At 37.5% G+C, this 27,132-nt stretch overlaps 2 protein-coding genes across 5 annotated transcripts; one reads left to right on the forward strand and one right to left on the reverse strand.

Annotated features, from left to right (window-relative positions):
- Window positions 1–5,616: 5,616 nt before the first annotated feature.
- Window positions 5,617–6,622, reverse strand: LOC103942249. Its single transcript, XM_009352442.3, has 2 exons — window positions 6,236–6,622; window positions 5,617–6,104 (listed from the first exon to the last, which is right to left on the reverse strand). The coding sequence occupies exons 1-2, from the start codon at window positions 6,620–6,622 to the stop codon at window positions 6,084–6,086; spliced, it is 408 nt and encodes a 135-aa protein (XP_009350717.2). The 3' UTR covers window positions 5,617–6,083.
- A 10,897-nt stretch (window positions 6,623–17,519) lies between these two features.
- Window positions 17,520–21,113, forward strand: LOC125471198 (CLK4-associating serine/arginine rich protein-like). Of its 4 annotated transcripts, none has more exons than XM_048571375.1 (12): window positions 17,520–17,847; window positions 17,945–17,983; window positions 18,084–18,226; window positions 18,488–18,563; window positions 18,685–18,979; window positions 19,062–19,171; window positions 19,267–19,326; window positions 19,413–19,616; window positions 19,842–19,943; window positions 20,136–20,269; window positions 20,386–20,524; window positions 20,684–21,113. In XM_048571375.1, the coding sequence occupies exons 1-12, from the start codon at window positions 17,651–17,653 to the stop codon at window positions 20,820–20,822; spliced, it is 1,638 nt and encodes a 545-aa protein (XP_048427332.1). In that variant the 5' UTR covers window positions 17,520–17,650; the 3' UTR covers window positions 20,823–21,113. The 4 variants fall into 4 exon arrangements, with proteins under 4 accessions (XP_048427332.1, XP_048427331.1, XP_048427333.1 ...); XM_048571374.1 differs by having other exon boundaries at window positions 17,521–17,847; window positions 20,681–21,113; XM_048571376.1 differs by having other exon boundaries at window positions 17,521–17,847; window positions 19,279–19,326; window positions 20,681–21,113.
- The last annotated feature ends 6,019 nt before the right edge of the window (window positions 21,114–27,132 follow it).

Raw genomic sequence — 27,132 nt, forward strand, 5'->3', positions numbered from 1 at the left:
TAGACCACCTTGGTAAACCAACTTCTCGAGAGCATCAAGATGCAATGCGCCCCAGATGAGGAATCCCGAAGCAAGACAGGGACAGAAGAATGTGACTCATTCTAGTGACGTCCTGGTAAAGAGCCTCTCAGCCCGCCACGAATCGAACATTCGGGCAGTGTACACTCTTGTTTGGGCCCTCGGGGAAACGTCTTCTCCCATGTAAATACGTAAAGAAGCGTTCATTCCCAACTCAGCTCATGAGTCAGTGTGCATTCTAAGTTAGGTTCGCATTCCGACGAGCACTCAAGACCTTCCGGGAGAAATGTCCACACGAGACTAAGTTCGCAAAGAGATCCTCCTAAGAGGCAATGGAGTAGGCAGCCGCATAGCGCATAGAGAAGAGCACGTGAGCAATCTGGCTCGAGTTCCACTAATAGCCCTCGCCTGGCGCGACGGCGAGCAGCACAACATATAGTACATGCACAGCAACCGCAGCATAAATGAGCAGGACGAGCTGAAGATCAACATGGACCAGCAGGTCAACAATGGGGGCAGTTAGAGGCTCCGTTGCCCCACCAGGCGTAAATCCAGAAGGAAGTACAAATGCTCGTAGCAATGTAGCTGTGCGGATTCCAACGCATTGACACTAACGACGATGCCCTCCATAGAAACGTGGCCAACCTGGGTAGGTTACCCATTACAAACGAGATCGAGCAGACGGAGGTACTATGAAAGTTTAATTCGCCACATTTTGCCTTGTTCAAATGAGATGGAGATCCGGATAGACAGTTGATGCACTATCGAAGTGCCATGACCTTCTACGTTAACAATGAAGCGCTCATGTGCAAAATCTTTACCGTGACATTCCAACCGTCCATCCTATGGTAAAGTTTCGCAAAAGACATGGTGAAATGGAAGGATGAAGCAAAAACAAGGAAATATGTTTATTAAATTTCTATCAAAAGACTACTCATTGGCAGCATGTGCAACCATTGGTTTTTCAACTACTATGCCTTCAGCAGCCGTGCCATTCCCAGCAGTTAAAACTTCCATCAGCTCATCCTCAGCTGTCTCTACCTAGATTGCTTGACTTTCAGTTGCTCCGCCAAAGGCAGCCTCAAATGAGAAATCAAGCAGATCAATTGGAGAAATGGAAAAAGTCTCGAAGTTCTTCTCGGAAAACTCATAATTCGATGGCTTAACCTGAAGATAGTCTACATAACCAAGCTTGTAGAAATCAGCCTAACAGGAAGCAAACGCCACTTCGTGACCAGCTTTCTCATTCTTCAGCTGTGCATCCTCCTCAACAAGCCCAGTGTGAGCACCCTGCAACTTATCCAGCTTATTTTTCATGTTCTCGCTAACAGATAGCGCACCTTACAGATCCACTTCCTTAGACTCAAGCTTACTGGCAATCTCTTTGAGACAAGACACTTCAGCATGCATGAAGATAAGCTCCTCGTCATTGGCAAAACAAGCAAATCATAGCTCCGAATTGACACATTCAAGATCCTTGACCACCGAAAAAACATGACAGATTTCTTTCTCTTCAATTTTCAATATCGCCTGAGTCACAGTAAGCCTAGCATTCAAATGGGCGGCTTCCTCACAAGTGATCTCCAACTGTAAAGAAGTGGGGGCAAAGACATAAGACTTCTTCAAAACGGGAAGTTCAGATTTGAGCTTCTCAATCTTTTCAGCAGCCAAGCGAAGCTGAGCCACCAACGCCACTTCGGCCTCCTTGGCACACTTGACAACATCCTAATCAATGCGTATAGACTCAGCTGCCAGGATCAAAGTCTTATGCATTGTAGCAATCAGGAAGGACCTCATTGAGTAGGCAAAACGCTTTGAAAATGAGTCTGATTAAATGATAACTTTCCCAACATTGTCAAAATTGGCGCATGCATCTACGTCCTCATGCAGGTTAGCCTTCAGTAGCGTACAAACTTCAGGAAACTCTCTAGCTTCAGACTCGATGGATCTTTCACAACTGCCTGTACGAGCAGATTTCCCCCTTTCAGCAGACGAGTCAGTCACGACAGAATGAGGTGTAGGCCTAGGTGCTGCTTTAGCAGTAGAATCCACCCTCCAGCTCTTTATAACGGTGAACCTCTTAGAGGCCGATCTAAACTTAGCTCTCAACGGACGTTTTGATACAAACCCGGATATCGGAGGCACCACCAAACTCTTCCGCTGGGCAAGTTTCTCAGAAATGGATGTGGTCACCTTCAGAGCAGCAGGTTTCACAGGCTCAGGCTCAACGGTCATCTTCGCCCCCTTGGGGGAAGTTAGATCAATGACAAACTTCTCGGCAGTAGACGAGCTCCCACAAACAGCAGAAGAAGTCATTGGCTTCTTCTCAACCGAAGGCTCACAAGCAGGTAAGGAAAACCTTTTATTTCCACCACCATTGGCAACAGGTTTTATAACGATTGGGCCAGCCAACGCCTCGTCCTTTATCCGCTTTATCTCTTCCCTTGGGGGCAGGCTACATTTCTCCCGGCGAAGAAGGTTGAGCAGCCAGCGCCACTCACGGTACTCAACTGGAATGCCCAAGGCAACGTGCATTATCTTCATATCTGTTGAAGTCCTTGGAGTTAAGCCAAACTTCGAATCTACACAAAGTAAGAAAAACGATCAATAAATTGAAGTCATGGAGCAGCTCAACAAAAATTCAAGCAGGACAAGAATGAAGTAGTTCACTTACCACTGATAAAGGTAGTCGGGACACGCAACTCAAGAGAAGAGTCAGACTCCCATTCTCTGCTCACCTTCAAGGTGTCTCTCGTCCAACCATGATTGTCTTTTCTAGAAGCATCGAGCAGCTTATGGCGAGACCTCAGCTGCCCCACACATTCCTTGTGGCCAATCTCAAGGAAGTACCAGAACACATTTATGGTTAAGCCAAGATCAAAGAACCTGCTCAAGTTCAAGAACCCCACCATCGCACGAACTGCATTTGGGGAACATTAAGTAGGTGCACATTTCAATGAGCAAATCACCTAGTGGATAAGACGCAGCATGGGGGAAGGCCCGCACCTCCTTCCCCTCTTTCTTCCGTGCCCAGCAACCTTAAAGACCCAGTCCAAGCTGGTCTCCCCGAGCCTTAGTGCGCCAATCCCCTCTGCCTGATTCGAGTCGTCCACCTGGTCCACACCACCAAGCAGCCCTGAGGCTCCCATGCCATGTGTTACCCACACCCACAGCCCTTGCCAAGTCGATTTTTCAAGTCCCAAGACTCCCAAAAAATTCAAGAAGAAGAAAATTCAAATTTTTCTTACCTTGGTGTGGCATGGAGAAGAAGAAAAACAATGAGAAACGACTATTCGCAAGGGCAAGAAAAGAAGAATGTTATGGGAGGGGGAAGAAAAAATATCCTCTGGCCTCTTTTTCTTGTTGGGATAATGATTGTTCTCCAAATTTATTTAATCCCTTGCTTAAGGTAGAATTAAATAGGTATTGGGGGCAATTATTTTCCTTTTCCTAGAAGAAGTCTATCTCCAAATCAAGAAAGAAGATCAAGTTCAAATTGGGTAACAAATCTATAAACCCAAGCAGCTTGTGATTACTACACCTACTGCCATTTCCATGCATGTAGCACAATAGGTGTGGGGGCATTTGTGGAGTTTAAAATAATCCCGGAAATTCTAGAGGCGACACGTAGACTTTTATTTAAGAAAGACAAGATTGCCCTCAATAAATGGGCAGGCTTCTCAGATGCTCCCACGTGCAGCTCACATCCGCGGAGGAATCAGCAGCTAAACACAGCTGCCCACAGCTCACTTGCCCTTGGCAAGGAATTAAAAATAAGGATTAATTGCCCAAATCCTATCTTTAATACATTCCTAATTGAAGATTGACTCTAATCAAGCAAGTAATCCTAATTTAAATAGATTAAGGATTATTACCATATTATCTCAAGATATTATCTCCTATTAAATATCTTGGGAATATTTAGAGAATATTTCTCCATTAAACCCTATATGGCCGGCCCTAACCCCATAAATACCCCATATTCTACCAATTTTAGAGGGCTTTTGCAACCCTAAAAAGCCTAAACACTTTACTCTCAGATAAACTAACTTAGGCATCGGAAATCCGTTGAGCTAACCCTGCCCCCCACCTTGTGGGCGCGTGAGGCTTAGATCTTTGATCAAAGGTGTTGATTGTTTTGCAGGTGCATTTTCGTCAAGACTGAAGACGTCAGAAATTTGCATCGACAATTTGCATGGTTCATGTTTTTTTAATGCATATGATATTATCAACACTAATGAATGGGGAAGTAAGCTAAACCTTACAATGAGTTAGTTATAATAATTTTGTTCGAATTTACCGTTGATGAGAATTGAATCTAAAACCTCTCATTTATAAATAATAAAAAATACCAATAAATTGTAGTACTAAATGACATGATGCATATTTTTAAATTCTCATACTACTGGCAAGGATCAAGGCCACGCTTAGTGCTTTTAGTGGTGCTTGTTGGAGCCAGCTTGTTTTTTGCACTTTGATTTCAATCCACCCCTAAATTCATTAGTTATAATAAAAGGCCAATGCAGCATGCACATGTAAATTCAAATCAAACACTTCAAACTCAGTTCATTGACATTATTTTTTTTTTTTTTTTTGCTTTCTAATTTTTCTTTTATTTACGAATGATAAGATAAGTTACATTAAATTTAATTATATTATATAAGAAAGGATTTCAATAAAACCTCAAGTGCAAAAATGTAATTTTTAATCAACTAAGTTAAAAATCACTTTCAATTTTGATGACATTGTTGAAGTGAATGGCTTTTTAAGCATTGTTGAGTAAATTAATGTAAAATCCACGACAAGTAAAGCTAAAATATCCATACAGTAGACGCTATATCATCCCAATTAAAATGATTTGTTGAAGGTATCTTAAACTTTAAGGATTAAGATGAAAGTATATATGAACATAATTAATCTTCTACAGTTCTACTTCCATTGCCTTCCTCTTCAGGAAAGAATATGAGTAGAGCTGTATCCATTAATAAAAAGCATGAGAGGTAGAGCTTTCTTGTTCAGTTTCTCTAGTATACCATGCAAAAGTAAAAAACAAATTTAATATCCCTTGGGGTTATAAGTGTCCATGCAATTTACATACATTTTAAGGCTAACTAAATTTTATACCCTCTAATTTAGAGATGATTTTTAAAATGGATCACGAGGTCCGATTTTTTCACATTACACTATGAGATTTTGAAATTGTATCAATATATACCTTTTATTTGTTTGAACATTTGATCCTCCAATAAATTAATGAATTTTGTTTTGTTAATGTGATTTACACGTTATCCCATATACTAGTCTCATGCTCATCATGTCATTACTTTGTTGAAGGGTCAATATGAATTGATTCAATTACAATAACATATGATGCAATAGGAACTTTGTGGCTCATTTTGAAAATGATTCTAAATTAAAGGATGTGAAATGTAGTTAACCTAAAATTTATTTATTTATTGTCTAAAACATGAAAGCTCACAGAAAAAAAAGAGAGAAGATGTTTTAGAAATCTCAACGAGATTCTGGAAGTGCTATTTGAGCTAGAGTTGGCGTGCATTAGTTGAAAAACAAAACAAAAATAAAGGAAAAGAAGACATGTTGTAGGAGTGTTTTGTGTATTATAATTTGTTATTACAATCAAACAGAATCAAAGTGTCGGACATAAACATTCAAACAAACATCGAATTGTGACTTTTTTTTGCCTTCAGACACTAATTCAACTAAAGGAGAAAAAAAGAGAGCAGACAAATAGAATGAGAACATTGCCAGATTACAAACTAAAGAAAAACCAAAAGCGAAAAGTCAATCCATTCCCAGTACAAGTTGGTTCACATTAACAACTACTTTTTAGAATTTTAATCCCTCTGGTTATTAATTTTTAATCCATGCAAGCAAAGTCGGTGGGGGTGGGGGTGGGGAATTTGGAATCATAAACAACAATCATTGACAAGTTTGACGTTGACGTTGTGGTTACATTCTTAACTCTGGTTTGGTACATTAATCACCTCACGAACTCTGCCTCACCGTGCAAGCAACCACCTGTGCCCACTGCCTCAGCCGCGTCTTCACCGTCTGCGGCGTATCTCCTTCACCCAACATTCCAATTTTCCCGAGAAACAAACAGAAAGTCAGGAACTTGATTCATAAACATGATGAATACTTGAAGAAGAAACAAAACCAAGTTTTTAAAATCACGTGAAAAATGAAATATACATACCGGGTCCGAAAATGGTATGGGGGCTGCCGATGGGGAGGGCACCGAGTCGCACTCAGACGGCGTCGGCGAAAACAGCGACGTTGGAGTCCCAGTAGACTTATTAGAAACCGAGTCACAGTAACTCTTGTTAACCGCGTAGTAGAGTCCCAACGCGGGAAAAGTGTTAGCGAGTCGCTGATCGGACTCGGGCGAGTCAAACCCGAACCCTAGCTCGATGCAGGCTTTCAACTCGTCGAGATCTTCGTCGGTGACGCTCTTGCTCCGCTGGAGGTTCGATCTGCCGTTGATTTTCTTGCGGCGGTGCCATGCCTCGTCGCGGTATGCGTCCGGGGACCACGACCGCTGCTTGTAGAGCGGTGGAGGAGGCGGCGCGTGGGGTTCAGACATAGGCGCATCCACCGCCCCTGCCGTGGTGGGTGGGGGGATTTGCGGCGGAGGTCGGAGGACCTCGCGCGCTGGGGGCTCTTTGAGAGCGCTTATGGCTTGGTTGGCGTTTTTGGGTTTGTTACGAAGGAGAAGGGTTTAATAGGAGGGGAGGTAGATAGTAGGGCCCGGTGGAGACTTTGCTTAGGTTGGTCCTCGTCATCATGACCTGTCCTGTACCCTTTGCTGATTTTTCACTAGTTTTTGGAAACTTCTCTTTTTTTTTTTTTTGTTTTTTTGTTTTTTTTTCCTTTGTTTGCGTGTTTTGGTATATGTATTTTCTGTTTGATTCGCGGAAAAATGTTCGGCGGGGAAGGGGGGTTTGTGTGTTAGGGTGGGGTTGTGTTCGTCATTGATGCTTCACACGAGTGAATATTGGTTTCTGTGGTTATACCCACCACCTTGTATTTTAGTTTTAAGGTAATTACGATATGCATGAGGGATTAATGAGTGTGATTATACATGCTCTAACACTCTCTTTCCAATTTTATATTCGTACAATAGAATAAGACCAAACCCAATCCTAAGCTAAAAGCTAAATTCTAGGTGCCGATCATTAGTGATGCCTCAATATTCGTGCTAGGAAGTTGTAGCACATATTTCAAGTGAGTGAGTCTTTTCCTTTTTATAGTGTGTGTGTGTGTGTGATTGATAGTTTCCATTTATGCATTTGAAAAAGTATTCCTTACGTACGCCTGGCTTTGACGCACAAGTATGCTTATAATCTTTGATGCCATAATTATATCTACGACTATGAATGTTAGTATGTTGATTAGAACTATCGAATCACTGTGGCATGCTTATATTCATGTAGTCTACTCATCATTGCTGCACCCTGTTGTTAGTGCTCGCCCCGGGCTAGGGCCAGTCCTTTATGTGTATGTTCACCCCCGCACCACACGCTCACTTTGGATCCAAGTAGGTTTCAGTCCTGTCGTATAGGTCGTATTAGGCGACTCCGACTCATAGGTGACCACGATTATCCCTAGTCTTCACATGATTATAGCACTACTGTGTATATTATGATTATACCCGGTCCTGTCATACAGGTCGCATTAAGTGACTCCGACTCGTGTGCTAGCATATATTGATGAGCAATAGGTGCAGTCGTACAGGTCGCATTAGGCGACTCCGACTGGTGTGCTAGCATAGGTTATTGAGCACCTGATTTTAGTTATATTACTATTGAGATTTTGTGATTTTGGGATGTCATCCTTATTTACGTTTTGCAGGCTACGGTAAGTATTTTCGTACTACACGTAGTATTTATATTTTGGAAACTATACATGTTTTACGACAAGTGGTTAAAACATTTTCAAAGGTTTTTTATTAAAACTTTATTTTCAGGCCCACTCACCCTTGTTTTCGCCCCTCCAAGTTTTAGTAGCTGAGCTTTCATATCGACGAGGATTCTTGGCAAATCTTGAGGTAGACGGTTACCTTCAATAGTATACTTTCTCACCTTATTTTACTGTACTGTATTTATGTTATGTCATCACGTGTGAATTGGGTTCATTCCCACTCACAGCGCACTCTTGTATTTAGGCACTTTTATGTTTAAATTTATTCATATTTCCACATCACAACACTTTATGGCTTTGTCACCCTCCAGATGTCGGCTAGTACAGCTCGATTTGGAGTCTAGGTGGACGTTCCAGGTCGAGATGTGTCAAAGATGGTCTAATGGGGCAATTGAATATTAATCATTTCATAAGATTGAAATTCAATTAAAACCTAAGGTAAGATCAAATATTAATTATAGTCCATTGACTAGATATCCACATAAGCATTTATATATAAATTGATAATTAATTGTTATTAGATACTTAAATTCGTTTTTTTCATTCCCAAAATGGCCATATTAAGCATTTGATTTTTTTTGTCAAACTAAATTTTTGATTAATTTGATCCAGATTTTTTGCCATCATCCTTGACCTCCTCTATTAATAAATGCACCTGAATGGAAAACCGTAACAAAAAGATATTAATGAAATGTTAAGAAATAAAATGCAAAATACACAAAGTTTGACGTTACGCAAGTTGCAAAGTAAAGAGTATATACCAAACAATGATAAAATGATTGTAACTAATTATGTGTACCAAAGTATGTGTGCACCGAAGTATATGCATTGAAGTATATGCATTGAAGTATATGTACTGAAGTATATGTATCAAAGTATATAAATGTACTGAAATATAGTACCTAAACATGTGTACCGAAACATTGTACGAAGTATATATATCAAATGTATGTACCTGTATAGTTCTCAAAAGTATAATGTAGCTATACGAAAAAAGGCTTCTTGTTGAGATCACTATTGTTATGAAAAATGGAAAAAACCCTTCATATATTTAGGTATAACAATCACTAAATGGAAAGTTCCATTCATATTAATAGAATTTTTTGAGGCAATTCAAACTAGAAGATGCAAAATCAAAATTCATGAAGTTGTGGTCACGAACTCACTGTGGAGCAGTATGGGTGGCTAGCTTGTAGGAGGGAGGGAAGGAGGAAGAGAGAGAGAGAGAGATTGAGAGGATCATCACCTTATATCAAATGAGTAATAAATTCTACAAAAATTCTCAAATGAGTAATAAATTAAATGTAAATATTTGAATTTCAAATGAGTAATAAATTTTGCAACATCTCTCATAAAAACAATTATTGTTCACGAGGATAGAATTGGAAGAAAGACCATAAAATCATTGTAAAATGGGTACATATGACGTGGAATCACTACTAGAAAATATCATTTTGCAGACAAATTCTAAGCTGACAAAGTAAAATTTTGTCGCCACAAAACACCTTCCCCGACCAAAATTTTAATTTGTAAGCTCATAGTCATTGAATTTGTGCTGACAATATTTTCGTTGGCGAAAAATATTTATACCGACAAATAAAATGACACTCGAGAAAGCATGCAAGTTTGTCATCTCTAACAATCAGAAGAGGGGCGCGGACTAATTTATTCTCGGCCTTTTGTCTTTTGGTCCTTTTGATTCACCCGCTTCTTCTTTTGTTATCGAAAAATTCCCCCTTTAAAAATCATTGTATTTTCATTGAACCCTAATCTTAACTGTCGATAGCCCACCCTTTTGTTTCTCTTTGAAATCGTAACTCTCTGCTCTCCGATCTCGCTCCATTTGCTCATCGTCACTCCGTATGCTCGACATCGTCGTCGCTCCGTGTGGTTGACATCGCCGTCGATTTATCTAATCGCGTCATCGTCAAAGTGCTCGACCATTCTAACTCCAAAATTTCTAATGCAGGGTGCTTCTTTGCATTTCGTTCTCTAAAACTTTGGTAAGTTCTCAATCTTTATTTACCCTATTCTTTCCCCGTAGCTTTTTGTATAGTTTCAATTTTATGGTGCTTTTCTTAGATTTGTTCTTCCACTGTAATTTTGAGGGATTTTAGGTAATGAATTTGGTTGAGAATCTAAGTTAGGTTTGTAATTTCTTTCTAGCCTGCGTGAGTTCAAGGATGATTAATCCACTTTTTGAATTTTAATTACTTTTAACTTTTATTTCTGGGAAACTGCAATCAAAATGCAGTTATGGTTTTATAGTCATAATCGATTGTGAGTCTTTGCACCACATCAGTCAATTCCTATGTTTAATGAATTGAAATTAGGGTCATGTTACTAATTAAATTGTCGGATTATGGTTGTGATAAATCGGTCATTTTCCCATTACTCTCCCTGGTTTTTATTGCCTTTAAAGTTCCAATATTTAATCAAATTAATATTCTAGTCGTAGATATCTCTACAACTGGGCTGTATATTTCATGAAAAATTTGATATGTGGTCTAATTCTTCTGTTGCAATCCTTTATTGTTCTCGGGTATATTTTTCTCGTTGTTTTGACAACCACCAGTTGTTACATCTCAGCCTGGGCGGGACCACTTTTCGGGCCCGACTTCATTGTAGCACGATATTGTCCGTTTTGGGCCCCAACCACGCTCTCACGGTTTTGTTTTTGGGAACTCACACAAGAACTTCCAGATTGGTCACCCATCCTGGGAATGCTCTCGTGCGCTACTCGCTTAACTTTGGAGTTCCCATGGAACCCGAAGCCAGTGAGCTCCCAAAAGGCCTCATGCTAGATAGAGCTGGGAATATACATATACGGATCACTCCCCTGGGTGATATGGGATGTTACAATCCACCCCCCTTAAGAGCCCGACGTCCTCGTCGGCACACACGCGACCAAGGTTAGGCTCTGATACCAAATTGTCACATCCCGACCTGGGGCGGGACCACTTCCCGGACCTGAATCCACTGTAGCACGATATTGTCCGCTTTGGACCCCAACCACGCCCTCACGGTTTTATTTTTGGAACTCACATGAGAACTTCCCGATGGGTCACCCATCCTGGGAATGCTCTCGTGCTACTCGCTTAACTTCAGAGTTCCTATGGAACCCGAAGCCAGTGAGCTCCCAAAAGGCCTCGTGCTAGATAAAGATGGGAATATACATATAAGGATCACTCCCCTATACGATGTGGGATGTTACACCAGTCATCTGGTACATGATTCATTTTCTAGTCAATAAATGTTTAGTAACTATTTAATTTTCTTTCATCATTAACTGGTTAGATTTTAATCCCAGTATCTGTAGAGTTTAGTAACGGCATACATTCAGTTTGGTGATTTGGATTCATTTTTCACTGGTGTTTCTTTGGCATTATTTAATCTTCTATGAAAATAGTACTTGTACAGAAAGAGCTTGGGAGGCAAACAATGCTTGCTCTATGCAAAGAAGCGCACAATCAAAGAAGCTCTAGAAGGTTTGTTATCTCTCTAGTCTATAATGTATATATGATCAATTATATATGAAAGTTCCTTTTTTTGTTCTTTTGTTTATAATGTATCACTGTCTTTAAGTTCTTGTGTAATCGCGTGGTAATTTGAACATGTAATTGTTTAGTTTTTCATTTAGTTATGTTGTTGATTCTTCATGGCTTTCATTTCTGAATCTTACTCCCAAGCTCACATTAACAATACGTATGCAAACGCATCTTAAAGAGACCCGAAAATTTTTTATGACTACTTCCTGGGACCCGAGTGCTCCACTTTTACAATTTGCAAAGGTTGACCTAGCCTTTTTCTTTACTTATCACATTATTCAAATCAGTTTTGGTTCACTCTTGTGTTCATTTTGGTTGTATCATGCTGTGTTGGTTATTGATTGTCGTTTTTGTTGCACTTGTGTCCATTTTGGTGATATTATACAACGCGGGTGTTGATTATTGATTGTCGTTGAATCACACTGGTGCAAGAACTAAAACTCTTTTTTCTCAATGTGCTACAAATAAATCGTGGTGGCCAGGTTGGTGCACTTTTTCAATAAGCCTTCTAACTATTAATGATCATTGACTGTGTTAAAACCTCTGCCTTTTTCCATCTAACTAGAAACACTAGAAGATAGATAGAGTAGTACTCTGAATTGATGTTGCTTGATCACTTCTTATGAATCAACATGCATTACCCAACCGTTGAGTTGTGGGAAGATAGTTTGTGTGTTTAATTTAGTTAGTATTTTGAGTGAATTTTTATGTTTTTACATTGGTCATCATTTTTTGTTTACAATTATGCCTAGATTGACCTCTTCACTTGAGAACATGATGACATTTAAGAATGTGCCTACCATGAATGTTTTGATGCTTTGGTCCTTTTCCATAGTTGAGCATTTACTGATTTCTATTTTTTTTCAAATCTTGCTGGTTATTTCTGAAATTATTGAAATGTCATGGTGTACCAAATGGTTTGATTATAAGCCACCTCCCTTTTGGTCCAACAACTTATTTCAACTGCTCAATTTGGCATGTAGTGTAATAATTTTCAAATATTTTGGTATTAAGACTAATGTAGGAAGACATAGAAAGGATTTAGATTCATTGTTAAAAATTGATTATGAGTCTATCGCTAATTGTATTGTCAATTTGTACCTATTTGGTTATGTTTGTGTTTTGTAACATTTTTTTTTTTTTTTGCAGGTGCGGGATGTTTTGTGATGCTACATGGCAGCCAATTTTGAGGAATGAGAGTAGGATAATTTAATTGTGTAACATATGCTTTCGTTTAAGCACTTTAGATGTACATTAAAAATTTAACAATCAATAAAGCATTATTTCTTAACAAATTTGTGTATTGTATTTTGATATGTTTATGTAGTTGTTGAGCATTAAAGTAATTATCTTTTTTTTCATAAATTAAATGTCCTTCCCGATGAAACCAGTTTTGTTGAGACAGAGAAGACTATGCCAACGAAATATCCATGGTGACAAACATATTTTATTGGCTGAAAAGTACTATTTGTCTGCTAAAATGCCCTTTACCGACGAAAATATTTGTCGGGACATGTGGAAATGCCGACAAAAAAGAGTTTGTCGGTAAAATTTGAACCTTAGCTAACAAAATACCAAAATTTGTCGGGAAAACTCTTAGACGACATGCTTTGCAAGACAAAATGGCTGACAAATTTTGGCTTTCGCCGACAAACTAATTTTGTAGGTAAAGTCAAAATTTGTAGTAGTGAATATGCATGATGACATGTAAAGCGGATCAAATGACTAAATTCAATTCTTAATCTTATACCATGTATTAATCAAAAGTTGATCTTATTCAAGGATTAGACTCTAATTTCCAAAATCAAGGGATAATTAAAGAAGTACTCGGGAAAAATTTTGAGTGTGGAAATTACTATTATAATTAGGGTTTATGGTTTTATAGAAAATCTTAAGGTCCTGTGCTAGTTAGAGTAGACTCGAAAATATCATGATTAGGTTCAAATGATTAATGTTATAAAAATTAATTAATAATACTTAAGATGAAGCTACGCATATATATGCATGAAAAATCTACCTACGCAAAGTTGGTTGGCTTGGGATGGATGTTTAGGTAACCACACTGAAAACCTAATAACTGGTGAAGCTGAAATTGTTGTAAAGCTGCAGGGTAGATTGAGCTTGAGCTGGGGTTGGATTCACAATGAAGATAACTTGACACACACGATACATGATGGAGCATGCCTCAATTGGTACATTCATTTATGACATTAATTAAGTAACTTGCTAATCAGTTTAGTTTTGTTTCATTTTCAATGTAGTTCATCTTGCAATTTAGTTCTATATCATTTTCATGTTGATGGAGTGGGTAACAAGGGTTGCTCAAATTTTAGCTACATTTGCATGTAAAGAAATTAAAATAGTACGTAAGTAATTATTATTTTATTTTGGTCAGGAAACTATGGTTAATTCTGAGGCTTTTTATATTAGACCCCACATTAAAATTTAAGATTAAATAACTTATTTACCCAACTATGCAATGTCAATTTTGACATTATTAGTTTCAAAAAAAAAAAAAAAATCTAAATACACCCCAAATCACTTTTAGCGTATTATTTCTCTTATTCAACTATCAAAACCCCTTCCACACTCTATTGTTGAACGAAACCCTAACCAATGAAACTACAAACATGTTGATTGAGAAAAATCATTTTTGATGAATGGAACACAAAATCGATGTACCTTCCACATGTATTGAGAAAAGGTAATTTTGAAAGTCTAATGGAATCATTTGGTGCCAATCCCCATCAAATTTGTTGGTTCTTTTATGTTATTTGTATTAGAAAGATGGAGACCTAATTCTTCAATATATGAATGACAGCATATGTCTGGGAAAACCCGCCTTGTCATCCCAAAAAGAAAAGTTTAGTGATTAAAAAAGGCAACATTTTATGTGGCCACCCTTGAGAAAAAGGGTAGCAACTATAGGAATCTATTTCAATTGAATGTTAGACAGTGTCAAAGAATGTGAAATGCAGTTAAAAGACACAAAACCCTCTAGCCAAGAGAAATCGAAGAAAACGTTCACATTCAACAAGAAAGGGCATTCTTTAAGTCATTAGAAACCGAGACCCAAAACAATTCCCAATACTTATCCTTTATTTTTTAATTTAGTCTCCAAATTTATACTTAAACATCCTGGTATTTCTTTCTAGACAAACCATCCAGAACATTACCATTGCACTAGTCCCATAAAACTCTTACCTTTTTTCTCTAATCTAAACATTTTTCGAATCATTCATTTTGAAGTCATTCGGCAAACTAAACGTTGAAATGTTTAGATTCGGTCCCTGAAAATTAAAAACGAGTGTTATAAGATTTCAGAAATGTGGGGTGTATAGAAAATGTGGGGTGTATGTAGAAAATATAAGGTGTATATTGAGAATGTGGGGTGTGGGGGTATTATGGGGAAGTATGTTGGGTGTATTAAGATAATTTTTAAGCGAAAAAGCAAATGTAGAGTGTATTAAGTATGTGAGGTTTATTCAACAATTTGTGGGTGTTAATATAATAAGCAAACTTTGTATTATATACATAATTAATGAGAACAATTAAATACATGAGCAGGCTTTGTATTATATAGTTGGTTGAACACACCATAATATTTTAAGAGTAATGCTAGCTAGAAAGATTAAATTTGTAAACAAAATATGCAAACTAAATGATGTGTCATTAATAAGAAATGAGCATATTTATCAACGCTTAAGTAATCATCCAATCATCAACTTCTCAATCATTTAGTTTACAAAATTTTATCTACATATTTAGTCTTCCTAGCATTACTAATTTAATTAAATGAATTCACGATACGCAAACCTCTGTATAAATTACCAACTAATCAAAGTTAAGCTATATTACAATTTACATGTCAATTTCCTTCGTGTATTAGCAGCCTGCAAGAGGAAGGATGGGTCTCTGGCGGCTTAATTTCCATTAGAATATAATGGAGATGCTTCATAGATTTGTATGTTGACCCAATTAGTCGTATAAGTTCCAGAAAGTTTGGACAAATATACAGCAGAGGGGTGAATCCTTGCAACTTTCTTTCATTCTTTGACCACGAAGAGAAGGTGGATGCCGATTTTGCCAGTGCCAAAGTCTCAACTATTACCGGTATTTTACATCCTCATTATAGCGTCTTCTACTAATAATATAAAGATACATGTAACTTTTTGTCTACATAATATAATACGATTCACTTTAATACGAGACGTCTTGATATATAACAATGTACCAGTATCATATAAGTTACTCTTCGTTTCCGCTACCTCATATGCTAGCATTATATTACATCATTGCATGAATAATGACCTTTTATTTTAATTGCAAATTTGACTGTGTGTCTGAGTTGTGACTTTGGATTCCCATATCTCGACCCTTCCGTGCCAAACCCTAAACACACAAAACTGAGAGAATGATGGCATGGGAAGAATGCAGAGCGCGGATCATCATGTCAGGTGTCCCATGTCTTTTGAATTTTAATCCAAAAGCACTTGTAATTAGTAGTAATTAGTCAGCGCAGCAGTTCCAAGTCGGCGGAGTTGTTTAAAGTAAACGTGGGGTTTCAACTTACAATTTTCTAAAGCCAAAAGCCATTTTGATATCTCAATTCAAGTACTTTTATTATTATTTTTTTTAATTAAAACATTTGAGTTGAATAATTAACGTGAGATTTTTATTGTAATTTTTGGTTACTTACTGTAGGTTCCCTCTCTTTTCAAGTCGCCACATTAACAGCAAAAACCAAGTAATTATACTTTCAATAAATAAGATGGTGCCTTGTTTATAATGTGATTATACGATTATTTATCTTTATCTCTATCCTCATACAATGACTTACCACATCATGAGAAAGATAGACAAAAACCAAACAAAGGCATGAGGCTTAAGAGATGAAATTTTAAAAAGGCCTTCTTAATATGAGTATTTATAAAATCATTTTTTAAATTTCAATGAAAAATTGTTCTTCTTGCTTTTGGAAAAATCATTATTCCCTTCTCTCAAACAAAAATACGAAGAAAAGAGTGTCATATGAAGAAAAGGCTAGAGGTATGATTTGGGGTTTTTTATTTTTTATTTTTATTTTTAATATTAAGAGCATCTCTATCTGTTAGTAGAATACAAGAGTAAAGGCATGTAAGTAGCTTTTACTTTGAAGAGTACTTGTCTTCGTGCCACTCCATTCGTTTAAAAAGGACAAGACCATAGGCAAGGGCAAGCAATGACAAGCACTATTCACAAATGTTTTTTTTTTTTTTTTTTTAAATCTTTTATGCTTTGTTGGCCTTGCCTAGTAGAATTACAAACCAAATTAACAATCCCACTATAGCATCTACTATAAACAAAACACAAGCCGTAATCACCGTCTTCTTCCAAACTTTGAAAAGAAGTAATTTTGACCATGGACTAAGCATGAACTGTTGACAAATTAGACTTTAGGAATGAATTAGCAATGAAGATCGGAAACAATTGTCAACTTTGGTTTGGAACAGCAACTTTGGATTAGACAACTTTGGGCTTCGTCTAGATGTCCCACATCCACCCTCAGCACCTAAACATACCTTGCACAAACCTGTCCCATTGATTACCCCTTCAAACCCACTTGCTGGCTGCTCACGTCGCAATGACGTGGCCTTTGCCAGAGGGCTTAAGGCTTAGCAAAAGTTCTTACTCTTACTTTTCATTAATGGGTGAAGATGTTCTAAATCGCTCCAATATGAATCCCTTGTCAAAGGTGTGACCTAAGGCCTTGCACACATAAAAAATAAAATAAAAAGCTTAAAATTTTTAGGGGACGAAACATGTTGCACACGTAATCCGTACAACTTATTCGGTGTTGTTGGATTTCAAATGAAACTTTTTTTTTGATAAAATTAGAATTTCGAACCCAACTTGTACCCCAATAGAACATCAATTTTCAATTTGATAGTGTTGGGCTTGAGTAAATTTGGGCCAAAACCCAAATTTGGGCTGAAAAACCGAATATACAGAAGTATTGTATATCCCATGATTCGCCTCATCGTTCTCATGGCGTAAGTCGGTGATAGAGGAGGCAAACTGTAACTACCAAAAGGGTTAGGGCTCCTCTCAGGTTCGCAACTCGACCTGTCGACCCTCGAATTCGAATCGAATCCGCTGGAACGATGTGGCACGAAGCCAGGAGGTCGGAGCGGAAGGTCCACGACATGATGGACGCCGCTCGTAAGCGAGCTCAACGGCGTGCCGTTTTCCTGGCCAAGCGCCGCGGCGACCCCCAGCAGTCGATCCAGGTCGTCGGCTCTCGCTGCCGCTTGTACCGTGATGACGGCCTCTACCAAGCCACCGAGGACCAGCAAGGCCTGTAATGCTCCTTTCCCTCAACTCTCCTTCTCTCAGCTTCAATTTGCATGTGTATGTATAATCTCGACGTCGTTTTGTTCGAATTCAATTTCTATCAGGATTCCTTGGAATGGGAAGCAGGATGTTTTGATTGATAGGTATAAATTTCAATTCTGTTTTAGTTTTACTGTCGATTTTTCATATTAAATTTGTGACGGTTTTTAGCTTGAATTTTGTATTGGTAAATGTAAAATGCAGATTTGATGGGCGAGCTCTGCTCGATTTTATTCGAGATACGCGGCACTTGCGTGCTCACGAAAAGTCCGAAGAAGAGGAGGAATTAGAAGAGTTTGTTAATTTTGAGCGTTATCGGGATTTAATTAAGCATCGTCGTAGAGGATGTCGGTACTTTGTTTTGATTTCTAATCATATGTATTCATTTAAATGTGGATGACATTGTAGATTACAGACCATGTTTATGTAATCGAACGGCCTCAAGTTCGTAGGTTATACATTGCTTTTCTGTATGCAATAATTATCTCTATCCGTAAAGGCATTGAAAGACGAAAATTACAAACCTTTGGTGTTCGAAATATTAATTGTGATGTGGGGTTTTAATTTAAATTTAAGATTGTCACAGTTTAAGCTTCTTACGTTAACAGATACTGATGATGAGGGTTTGCTACATGTGGAACAAGAGATAGAGGCCAAGTTTACTGCCCCGTTTGCTCCTGACAGGTTTGAATTTTCTTTTACATTTATACGGGTGCAGGTCTTCTCATTATTAGTGGTATGTATGTTTAGCATACTATGATAGTTTTGCTTGTGGCATCAAGTCTTGTTTTTGATGTATATGTAGGTCTCAGGCGCAACAACCTTCTGCTATTAAGGGTTCTTATTCGCAGGTGGGGTTCTCTTATGAAGGGAATGGAAAAGATGAGGCCCAGTTTTCGGACTCTGATGATAATGATGAAGATGATGACGAGGATGAGGATGAGGATGATTTCAACAGTGATGACAGCAGTGATGAAGGAATGGATAAAATAGCAAAAGAGTTTGGAATAAAAAGATATGGTTGGCTTGTTTACATGGATAAGAAAGCTAAGGAGGAGGAAAAACGACAAAAAGAAGTGATCAAAGGCGATCCTGCAATTGTAAGTTCTCACTATTGTGGGTTACATGTGCTTTCTGTTCCGGTAGTCATAATCCATAATTTGAATTCGCAAAAATCTGTAGAGGAAACTAAGTCGTAAGGAAAGAAGGAAGGCTTCTCAGATAGAAAGGGAGAGAGAAAGAGAAGCTGCACGGGTAACTGGAACTCTGGTGCTCCACCATGACCCATACCGGTAAACAATGAAAAATTTTATTTTCCAAAATTACTTGACTTTTGCTCCTGTTGCCCAAATGGTAGGATTTTTCCTTCCATATAACTTATGAAAAGATTGCACTGCAGTGAAACTAGACGAAGTCCAACATATGAAGCTTATCCTCGCCCAAGAAGGTAAAATCGTTATATCGTTCGTATTCGTGTCTATATCTTCCCACAAAAGACCTTTGTTTGTTACCTCTTGTTATTTGTGTTTGTAGATCAAGATCTCGATCATATTCACCATCATACTCACGGAGATATCCTTGTGGACGACATTCTGATGATGCTCATCGAAGCAAACCAACAATTGCTAAAATTGAATATATTACGGAATTCGGGGGATCCGGGGACAAGGATGGATCAAAGCGTGAAGGGTTCTCTCCACCATCGTCTCCTCCCTCACAGGCCGATGTGTTAATCCGGTCGGAGCACTCGAACATTTATTCTTACAAAGATTCATTGGACACTCTTTACTCTGCTGCATCTTTTCACCCATTTTGTTACCTGAGCAAAATTTATTGGCTTAGAATAGATCAGGCTTAGGGGTATCAACCTAACTGCCAACAGGAAGAGGGAAGGAGGCTTTGTTTCTGAAGCTCATTTTGTTCCCGGATATTGTTATTCCTAATGCTTCTTCTTTCCTGCAGGCCTTCAACTGGTCTCATACTTGAGGCTCTGCATATTGATCCTGCATCCGGTGCATCCCTTGAGAAGGATAAGGGCGCTAAATTGGTGAAACCACCAGCAAGGTATCTCATGGAACCTGGATCAGAAGATCTTTTGTTTTTCTTCACATTTTAAGTTTGAGGGAACGTAATCATTGGAGGCTTTATTAATCATTGTGCTTATTGTTTTCGTCTCAGCTTTTATAACTGAGGTTTTTCTATATCCTTGTAACAGTATTTTTCTCACTTTTTAAACTTTGTTTCCTTACCTCACAGTACATCATCAGCATTAGCTAAGTTAACTAAGGGAAGTACTTCTGTTGGGCCGTTGAAGCAGCAACCAGTGGAGAAGAAAGAAACTCCTCCAGAACGACTTAAAAGGATTATGAGCAAGCAACTGAACAAACAAAGTATGTCCGATAACTTAATGCATTGCTTATGTTAAACAGCTGATTGTTATTCAATTTTGTTATCAGTGCCTGACTCATGGTATATAATATCATTTTGAACTTCATTGCTTTTTCAGTTAAGAAAGATACTGCTGCTGAAATAGCTAAAAAGCGACAGCAGGAACGCCAGAGGCTGGAAAAACTTGCAGAAACAAGCCGATTAAGTCGATCTAGGCGTCGTAGCCGCAGTAGGAGTTATAGCCGTTCTCCTCCAAGGTCGGTGATTTTTCTTTTTACATAATAAAAGGTGCTGGCTATGAGTATGAACATAAGGCTGATAATCAAATGATGTTATGATCTCTTATGGTGGGTCCAAAATCTATGCCGAATTATATTGCCTTGCCCATGATTGTGAAAATGTGTTAAATGCAGAAGACACCAACGTAGTAGAAGTCCGAGAAGGAAGAGTTCCCTACGACGTTATTCCCGGTCTCATTCTAGATCTCGTTCCCGGTCTAGCTCCCGCTCTCGAACCCGTAATCGTTCACGAACTTACTCCCGCTCACCAAGGTGACCCCACTGTGTACCTTTTCCTTATGTTGCCTGGGGCCTATTTGCGCTCATGGGGATTGTTACCGAGAGCGGACCACCTTAAAGGGTTAGGAGCCGCTCAAGATATTGATGGAAAAAGAGTTCAGGAAGGTGAGCAGGGTACTTGATGTACTTTTATTTGAGTTCTAGAAGGTAGAACCGGTCAATCATACGTGAATTTCTGGGTTTGTGGGATCCCGCTGTGAGTTATGAAATCCGAAACTTGTTTGTATATGAAATATTATATTAAATGGACTGGTATGATTTTATGTTTCGTTCTCGAATTGGATTGGATTCCTTGTGTGCTGCATGAAGAAACGGATGTCAGCGTCCAAATTTTGTCCAAGTTGAAGGTAAAACATGGAGTCGTCAAGAGTTAAACTTGGTTAAAATTTGAAAATTGACATTCATTTCTTCTTGCAACATACGTTGAAAATCTAGTATAGTGAGTTATCTAATTCAACCATGGACGCAATACCTTTTCGTATTTTGGTGCTCTTTTTTTTTTTTTTTTTTTTTTTTTGGCGTTCTTTTCATACCTTCTTCCTCGTTTTCAGCCCCTTTCCCTCAACCCAAGCCCTTCCATATTTCCATCACCAACCTACGCGTCAGTCCTTTGCAACAATGAATTTTCTTCTCCACCATCTTCCCTCTCCCATAACCAAAAATTACATCTTAAAGTTTCGAGCCCAATCTGGAATCTCAATTGCTACACTTAAAGATTTGATTTTTGCTTTTGGGTTTGCTTGTCATATTTGGGTTGATTTGGTTGTGGCCTACTTCTATTTAATGGGGATTAAGGTTTTGTCGGCTGTTTTTACTTTTGGGCTAACTGGTTTTGATGTATTCTTGTATCCGTTTGCTGCTAGTGCCCCTTTTAGTCCTTCCCACAGTTGTGGATTTCATGTTTGCGGTGGTTTTTAGGATGGTTCGAGAATCATGTTTGACTCATCATTTGATCGCTTGAAGATGATGCATGTTGCTAGCTTCGGGAGGATGCTACAATACCGTCTTCTATAGATCTCTTGTCGAGGCTTCGGTCTCCTCTTTGGCGCTTGGGTTGCTGGTGGCGGTGGTTGTAGGGAGAAGTTGCTAGCTTCGGGAAGAAGTTGCTAGGGTTTCCATGTATGTATGTTTTCTTTTTCTTTTTCTTCTGTTATGGGCTCCAATTTCTTATTGGGAGTTTTAACAAAAAGTTGACGATACTGTTCACTTTAACGAAAAACCACATTTTTACACAAAAAAGTCAAATATGGTATTATTCATTTTATCTTTTATTTTGTCTTTATTGTTAAAACCCAAAGTTTTCAAGCCATTTTCATTAGTTTTCCTTTTCTTATTAGGCACAAGCTTACTTTGTATTTGTTTGTATGGAGAGTCCTTTCTTTTGTTTTGTGCTTACTTTTGTATTCGGTACCCTTGTTTTTGTAATTTTGTTCTGTTCATAATGAAGTTACTTTTGACCTAAAAAAATGTTAATTGCCCTCAACAACCATTTTATAAAGAATTTCAAAAATACAAATAAACAAAAACACCTAAATACATTAAAATGAGTCATCAAATAAGGAATGTAAACCTATGCGACAAAACCCTAAAGCTAGAGATGGCAAATTAACCCATTGAAATGTTAATGGGGATCTGTTAAAACCCTTTTAACTTGATAACATCATGAGATGAGGGTGTGAATGGTAGTAGTAATGATGTTATAAGGTAAAATCAAACTAAATGAGTCTTAATATGTACTCATTAACAACCCAATAAGTTGATTTGCCACCTCTACCTCAATCAATTGACCATAAAAATACCCTAAAGCAAGTTTCATGTATATAGCCTAAGGATTCTTTGCCAGTTCTTAGCTTGTTCTCTTCTCTCTTCTTCCCTTTGGTTTGATTATCGTATCTCTTCCCTCACTGCATAAGAAAAACATGGATAGCAACGGTGATACTCTAACACTTGCCGGTGAAGTCAGTTCTATAGTCTCAACTCGTATACAAACAGGTCCCGCGTTCCCCAACATGTCTTGGGCTCAAAATCTGATTTTGCTTATAGTTTCAACTTCAATCCTGATCGGAATGAGTACTGTAAACATGAAATTTCCTGCAACGAATAAGAAAAGAATAGAATATATGTATAAAATGATATTTGTATTAATGAAAAATTAGGATTACAAACTCTATTACAAATGTTTGATTCCTCTAATTTGTTCTCAGTAATTGCCAAGTGTAGATGTAGAGTGACTCAATGGTCGTAACGACTTGTTCTCAAACGATAAACGTCACAAGGATTTGGCTTATGGCAACAGAAGAATTGGCACGTGTAGTGATGCTTGACGGTTCTTCACAGAGTGTGGCGAAGAATACAGAGAACTTTCAGAGTCTTTTGAGTGTTTGAGAGCATTTGGAGGCTTGAGCGTCTTGAGTGTAAAAATATGTTTTCTACCCTCTTCTTTATCATGGAGTCTCGTATTTATAGGCTCTTTAAGTCTTGATGTGGGCCTGATTAATTGACAAATGGACTGAGCCTCGTTTTGGACTTGGTTCATGACTTGAACCCATCAAATAATCTTTAATGAAGTTATCTTTCACATTTCAACTTTAATCCGACTAAACTAAATGTCCACGCGTGACACCCTTGATGACTTGTTTGGTTTTTTTAATGAGTCACATGCCACGTTTATAATTTGTGAGATATATGGCATATGCCACATAAGCCTTGACATGTCAAAATTTTAAATTGTTGGCAAACATTTATTTTACTAAAATTTCGATACCTACAAATGCAAGGTACTTCAAGCACGCTGGGTTTACAAGGATAATCTAGAGTATTTGAATTTGAAACCTGGAAGGAGTAAGCTTCTAGGTTTTGATACCGATAGATCTGTCTATTCCACGGTGGAAGGTAAACTTCGAGGTGTTAGCTATGCTTGTTTGTTGATTTTCCGTTTCATTTGAATTGGCAAAGATGTTTTCCGGGTTTTTTTTTTTTTTTGGTTGAATGTTTTCCGGGTTTACTTCTGATTTTGCAATAACTTTGATAATGATATCATCGTCTACTTTTCTTCCATGTGTGAATTTGTTCTAGATGAGAGAGAGGGGTAAAGAGAGAAGATGATACTTTCATTCATACTCAATGTTGGAGAACAATTCAGAAATAAATATAAATAATAGAACTTGAAATACTGATTCTTTATTAATGAAAAATACTTACAATATAGAATGAAATAACATAAATAATTATAAGAATTAAAATGATACTAACTTGATTGAATCACAGATAGAGGCTAGCACAAAAGTTATGCCTTTCGAATAGTTTTTCCGTCCCACTCTTGTGCTTGTGGTTCTACGACGTTTGCTTGATTAGGATACAACTGTCTAATTCTATAACCCGCACTGAATTATAGAATTCTGGCGAATTGCTTTGTGTGTTTACTCTCTAGGAATTTTGTACGGAAGAGAAAGAGGAAGAAAAGATGATTCTATTGGAAACTGAGCTTGCAAATATATAGGTTGTTTCATACCCTTTCAAATACCTGTTGAACATATTTGAAAGTACACAACTCTCTCTAAAAGCTTTGTCACTAAATCAAAACGGTTTTTTAATTAATATGTTAATTAAAAATTTTATCGGAAATTAAAATTAATAAACTCTGATAAATTTTAACTTCCAAGGCTGTGATTAATTAATATTAATTGTATTAGACTATATTATACAAGTCCACACAACCAAAAGGCCAAAACCTTCGATCATTTTCCAAATTGTCCAAATCCAATTGATATAAAGGACAAAACATATATAAAGACCATTGGGAACCATATGTTCCCCGATGTGGAACATGGAGGCTCAAAACTCCAACACTCAACTCATGATCCTTCGAATGATAAGAATACAAATCACATTTAGAAATACGGAATACAAACAAATACAAAATATACGATATTCATACTTCTACACGGGCCTAAGTGAATGGGCTAACCATCACGGCTGGTATATATGGTCTCATCAAGGATTGCAGCCACATCTGTGCCTGTTTTTGTCAATTTTATATTGGTGTTAAAAAACTTTGTTTGATAGTTTGTGCATTCGTCTCGTGCTCTTGGGTTTTAGCAGTTATGAAGCAGTTATGTTGAAGTTCACTGGTCTCAACTCCTAAATGTTATGCTACAAGATAAAAATATATATCTCCAATGCTAATAAGTTAGAAATTTATTTAAAATCTGTTGCAATGGGAAGATTTTTTAATGTATTCAAAACAGGAGGCGATATACCATATATAACGTGTGTCATAATACAAAAAAAGAACACTGAAAAATACATCATATCTTCATTTTATGACAAGTGGTGTACTGACTTATGTTCCAAGTACATTAAAAAAAAATTCTCATTATGGTAACAACCAAGGGGATGCATTGAATTTGAAGGTGCATTTTGTTTCCGGTGAAGGCAATAATTGTACTTCCTGTGAACCCTTTCATGGAAGTAGCCTTGTAAACAAATTATGTTGTAATTAGTTTTTGAAAAGAATATGGAATCATCAAACTATGTTCCACCAAAACTGTGAGCTTTCCAAACTAGTCCACTGTCCAGGTTTGATGATTGTTCTATTCACTGCCAACTTTAAACCAAGGGGCTTAGGTCAAGTTTCCCCATCAGTCCATCTTAATGCACACTGACTAGGAAACAACTAAGCTAAAACAGCCTCTTTCATAATAAATACATTTTTAATAAATTAGAATAAACACGCTAACAACCATAAGTTTTATAAATTTAAAAAAAAATAATAATAAACAGTTAATTTAGTTGGAGAAAAAAATAAAATTCCCCTTAGCTAGTCTCTTGTTATGTTCCAATTGATTTGTGATTGTGAAATTCTTTTGATTAACTCTTTTCATTAAAGTTAGTAGAGCTTGAGTTTTTCTTTTTAACATATTGAGTTTGAAATGTTTGTCTGTAAAAATATAACAATATTATCACGAGCTTTTATATGAAAAGTCCTTCGTTTTTTTTTTTGGAAGGAAGAAAATACTGTGCATTATATCATGTTCCCATTTGTTAAAATGTAGATGTCTAAGTTTACAGTTTGCCTTATACATATTTTTTTTATGCTTTTTTTGTTAGAGCGTGCATGCATTCATAACTTTATAAATCATTGAGGGCCTCCCGAATCAAATTGCCAATTGGAGATTTTAATGTTGTAATGGGAACAAAGGAAGATTGTAAAGATGCATCCACCATCTTCCTTTTTATTGGCCACTTTATAGCTTTCTTTGCAGCCCGTGAGCCACACGGGAGTTGTTCTGGGTTTCTGTCAAAGCGTAGCCATCACAAAAAGCTCAGATTTAAATTAAACCTCCATCTGCCTTTGCCCTTTTTTCCATCCATATCACACGCACGCACGCACGCACGTATCGTATATATCTCTCAGTGAAAGTGATGCCTAATTGCATATCATATATTCACATCAACTTTACCCTTTATTTTTTCATCAAACCCTACCTTTACTTGAATACCTTCCTTCCTAGCTACTTGATTTTTGGAGAGAAAGTTGTCATATAAAAATTGAAGAATTCTTACCACCACACGAGGGAGCCTCTAATCTAATCATAATCTCCCTTTAAACTTTGTGATGGAATTCAAAACCCCACTACTCACGTCTAAGCTAGCGATGTAGATAGTTTTGCAATTTGGTTAATGGTGATGGTTGGGAATATAAAAAATGCAATTAGGAATGTGTTAGGGTAGCCTTTGCCTCATTTTAGTATACTAATTGGCCGAAAGATGATTTAATAAATGTCAGCTTGGTAAGCATGAAATTAATATTTTTTACAAAACAGTTTAATATGTTGTCATTCATTTGTCAATCAAATCCCGAATGTTGGTAAAGTAAGTTTTGTTTGAATATGATTGAAATTAACATCCTAACAACATAACATATCAAATTTTAACCACAAAACGTTACTCTAAATATCAACTTCATTTTCCATGTTCTCATTTATCAGGAACAACAATAGTCTAGTTCAAACTTATAGTAAAAGAAACCGACAACAATCAATGGCCTCTTTTAGGTTTCTTCATTTATCAAATAGTATATGCTTAAGCCTTTCCCACTTTCTACCTAAAGAAATGAATCCATATCTCATTCATTTATTTGTCTCCCTCTTAATCCCACCTGCGTCTATGCGCTAGGCTTAAAATATATGAATTGAGATCTTTTATGAATCTCTGTGTCCAGAGTCAACAAATCCAGAAATTCAAACCACTTAATTTAAATTTTGCGGTCTTCATTAGCCAATCTC

Source organism: the organism of the source record quoted next, unplaced genomic scaffold (assembly GCF_019419815.1).
Source record: "Pyrus x bretschneideri cultivar Hongxiangsu unplaced genomic scaffold, Pyrus_bretschneideri_v1 Contig59, whole genome shotgun sequence".
Classification (NCBI taxonomy): Eukaryota; Viridiplantae; Streptophyta; class Magnoliopsida; order Rosales; family Rosaceae; genus Pyrus; species Pyrus x bretschneideri.

Coding starts and splice junctions, on each gene's coding strand:
- LOC103942249 (XM_009352442.3), bottom strand. CDS start 6,622: ATGTCTGAACCCCACGCGCCGCCTCCTCCACCGCTCTACAAGCAGCGG. Junction 6,105..6,235: donor CCATACCATTTTCGGACCCG/GTATGTATATTT, acceptor TGTTGGGTGAAG/GAGATACGCCGCAGACGGTG.
- LOC125471198 (XM_048571374.1), top strand. CDS start 17,651: ATGTGGCACGAAGCCAGGAGGTCGGAGCGGAAGGTCCACGACATGATG. Junction 18,564..18,684: donor GCCCCGTTTGCTCCTGACAG/GTTTGAATTTTC, acceptor ATGTATATGTAG/GTCTCAGGCGCAACAACCTT. Junction 20,525..20,680: donor TATAGCCGTTCTCCTCCAAG/GTCGGTGATTTT, acceptor TGTTAAATGCAG/AAGACACCAACGTAGTAGAA.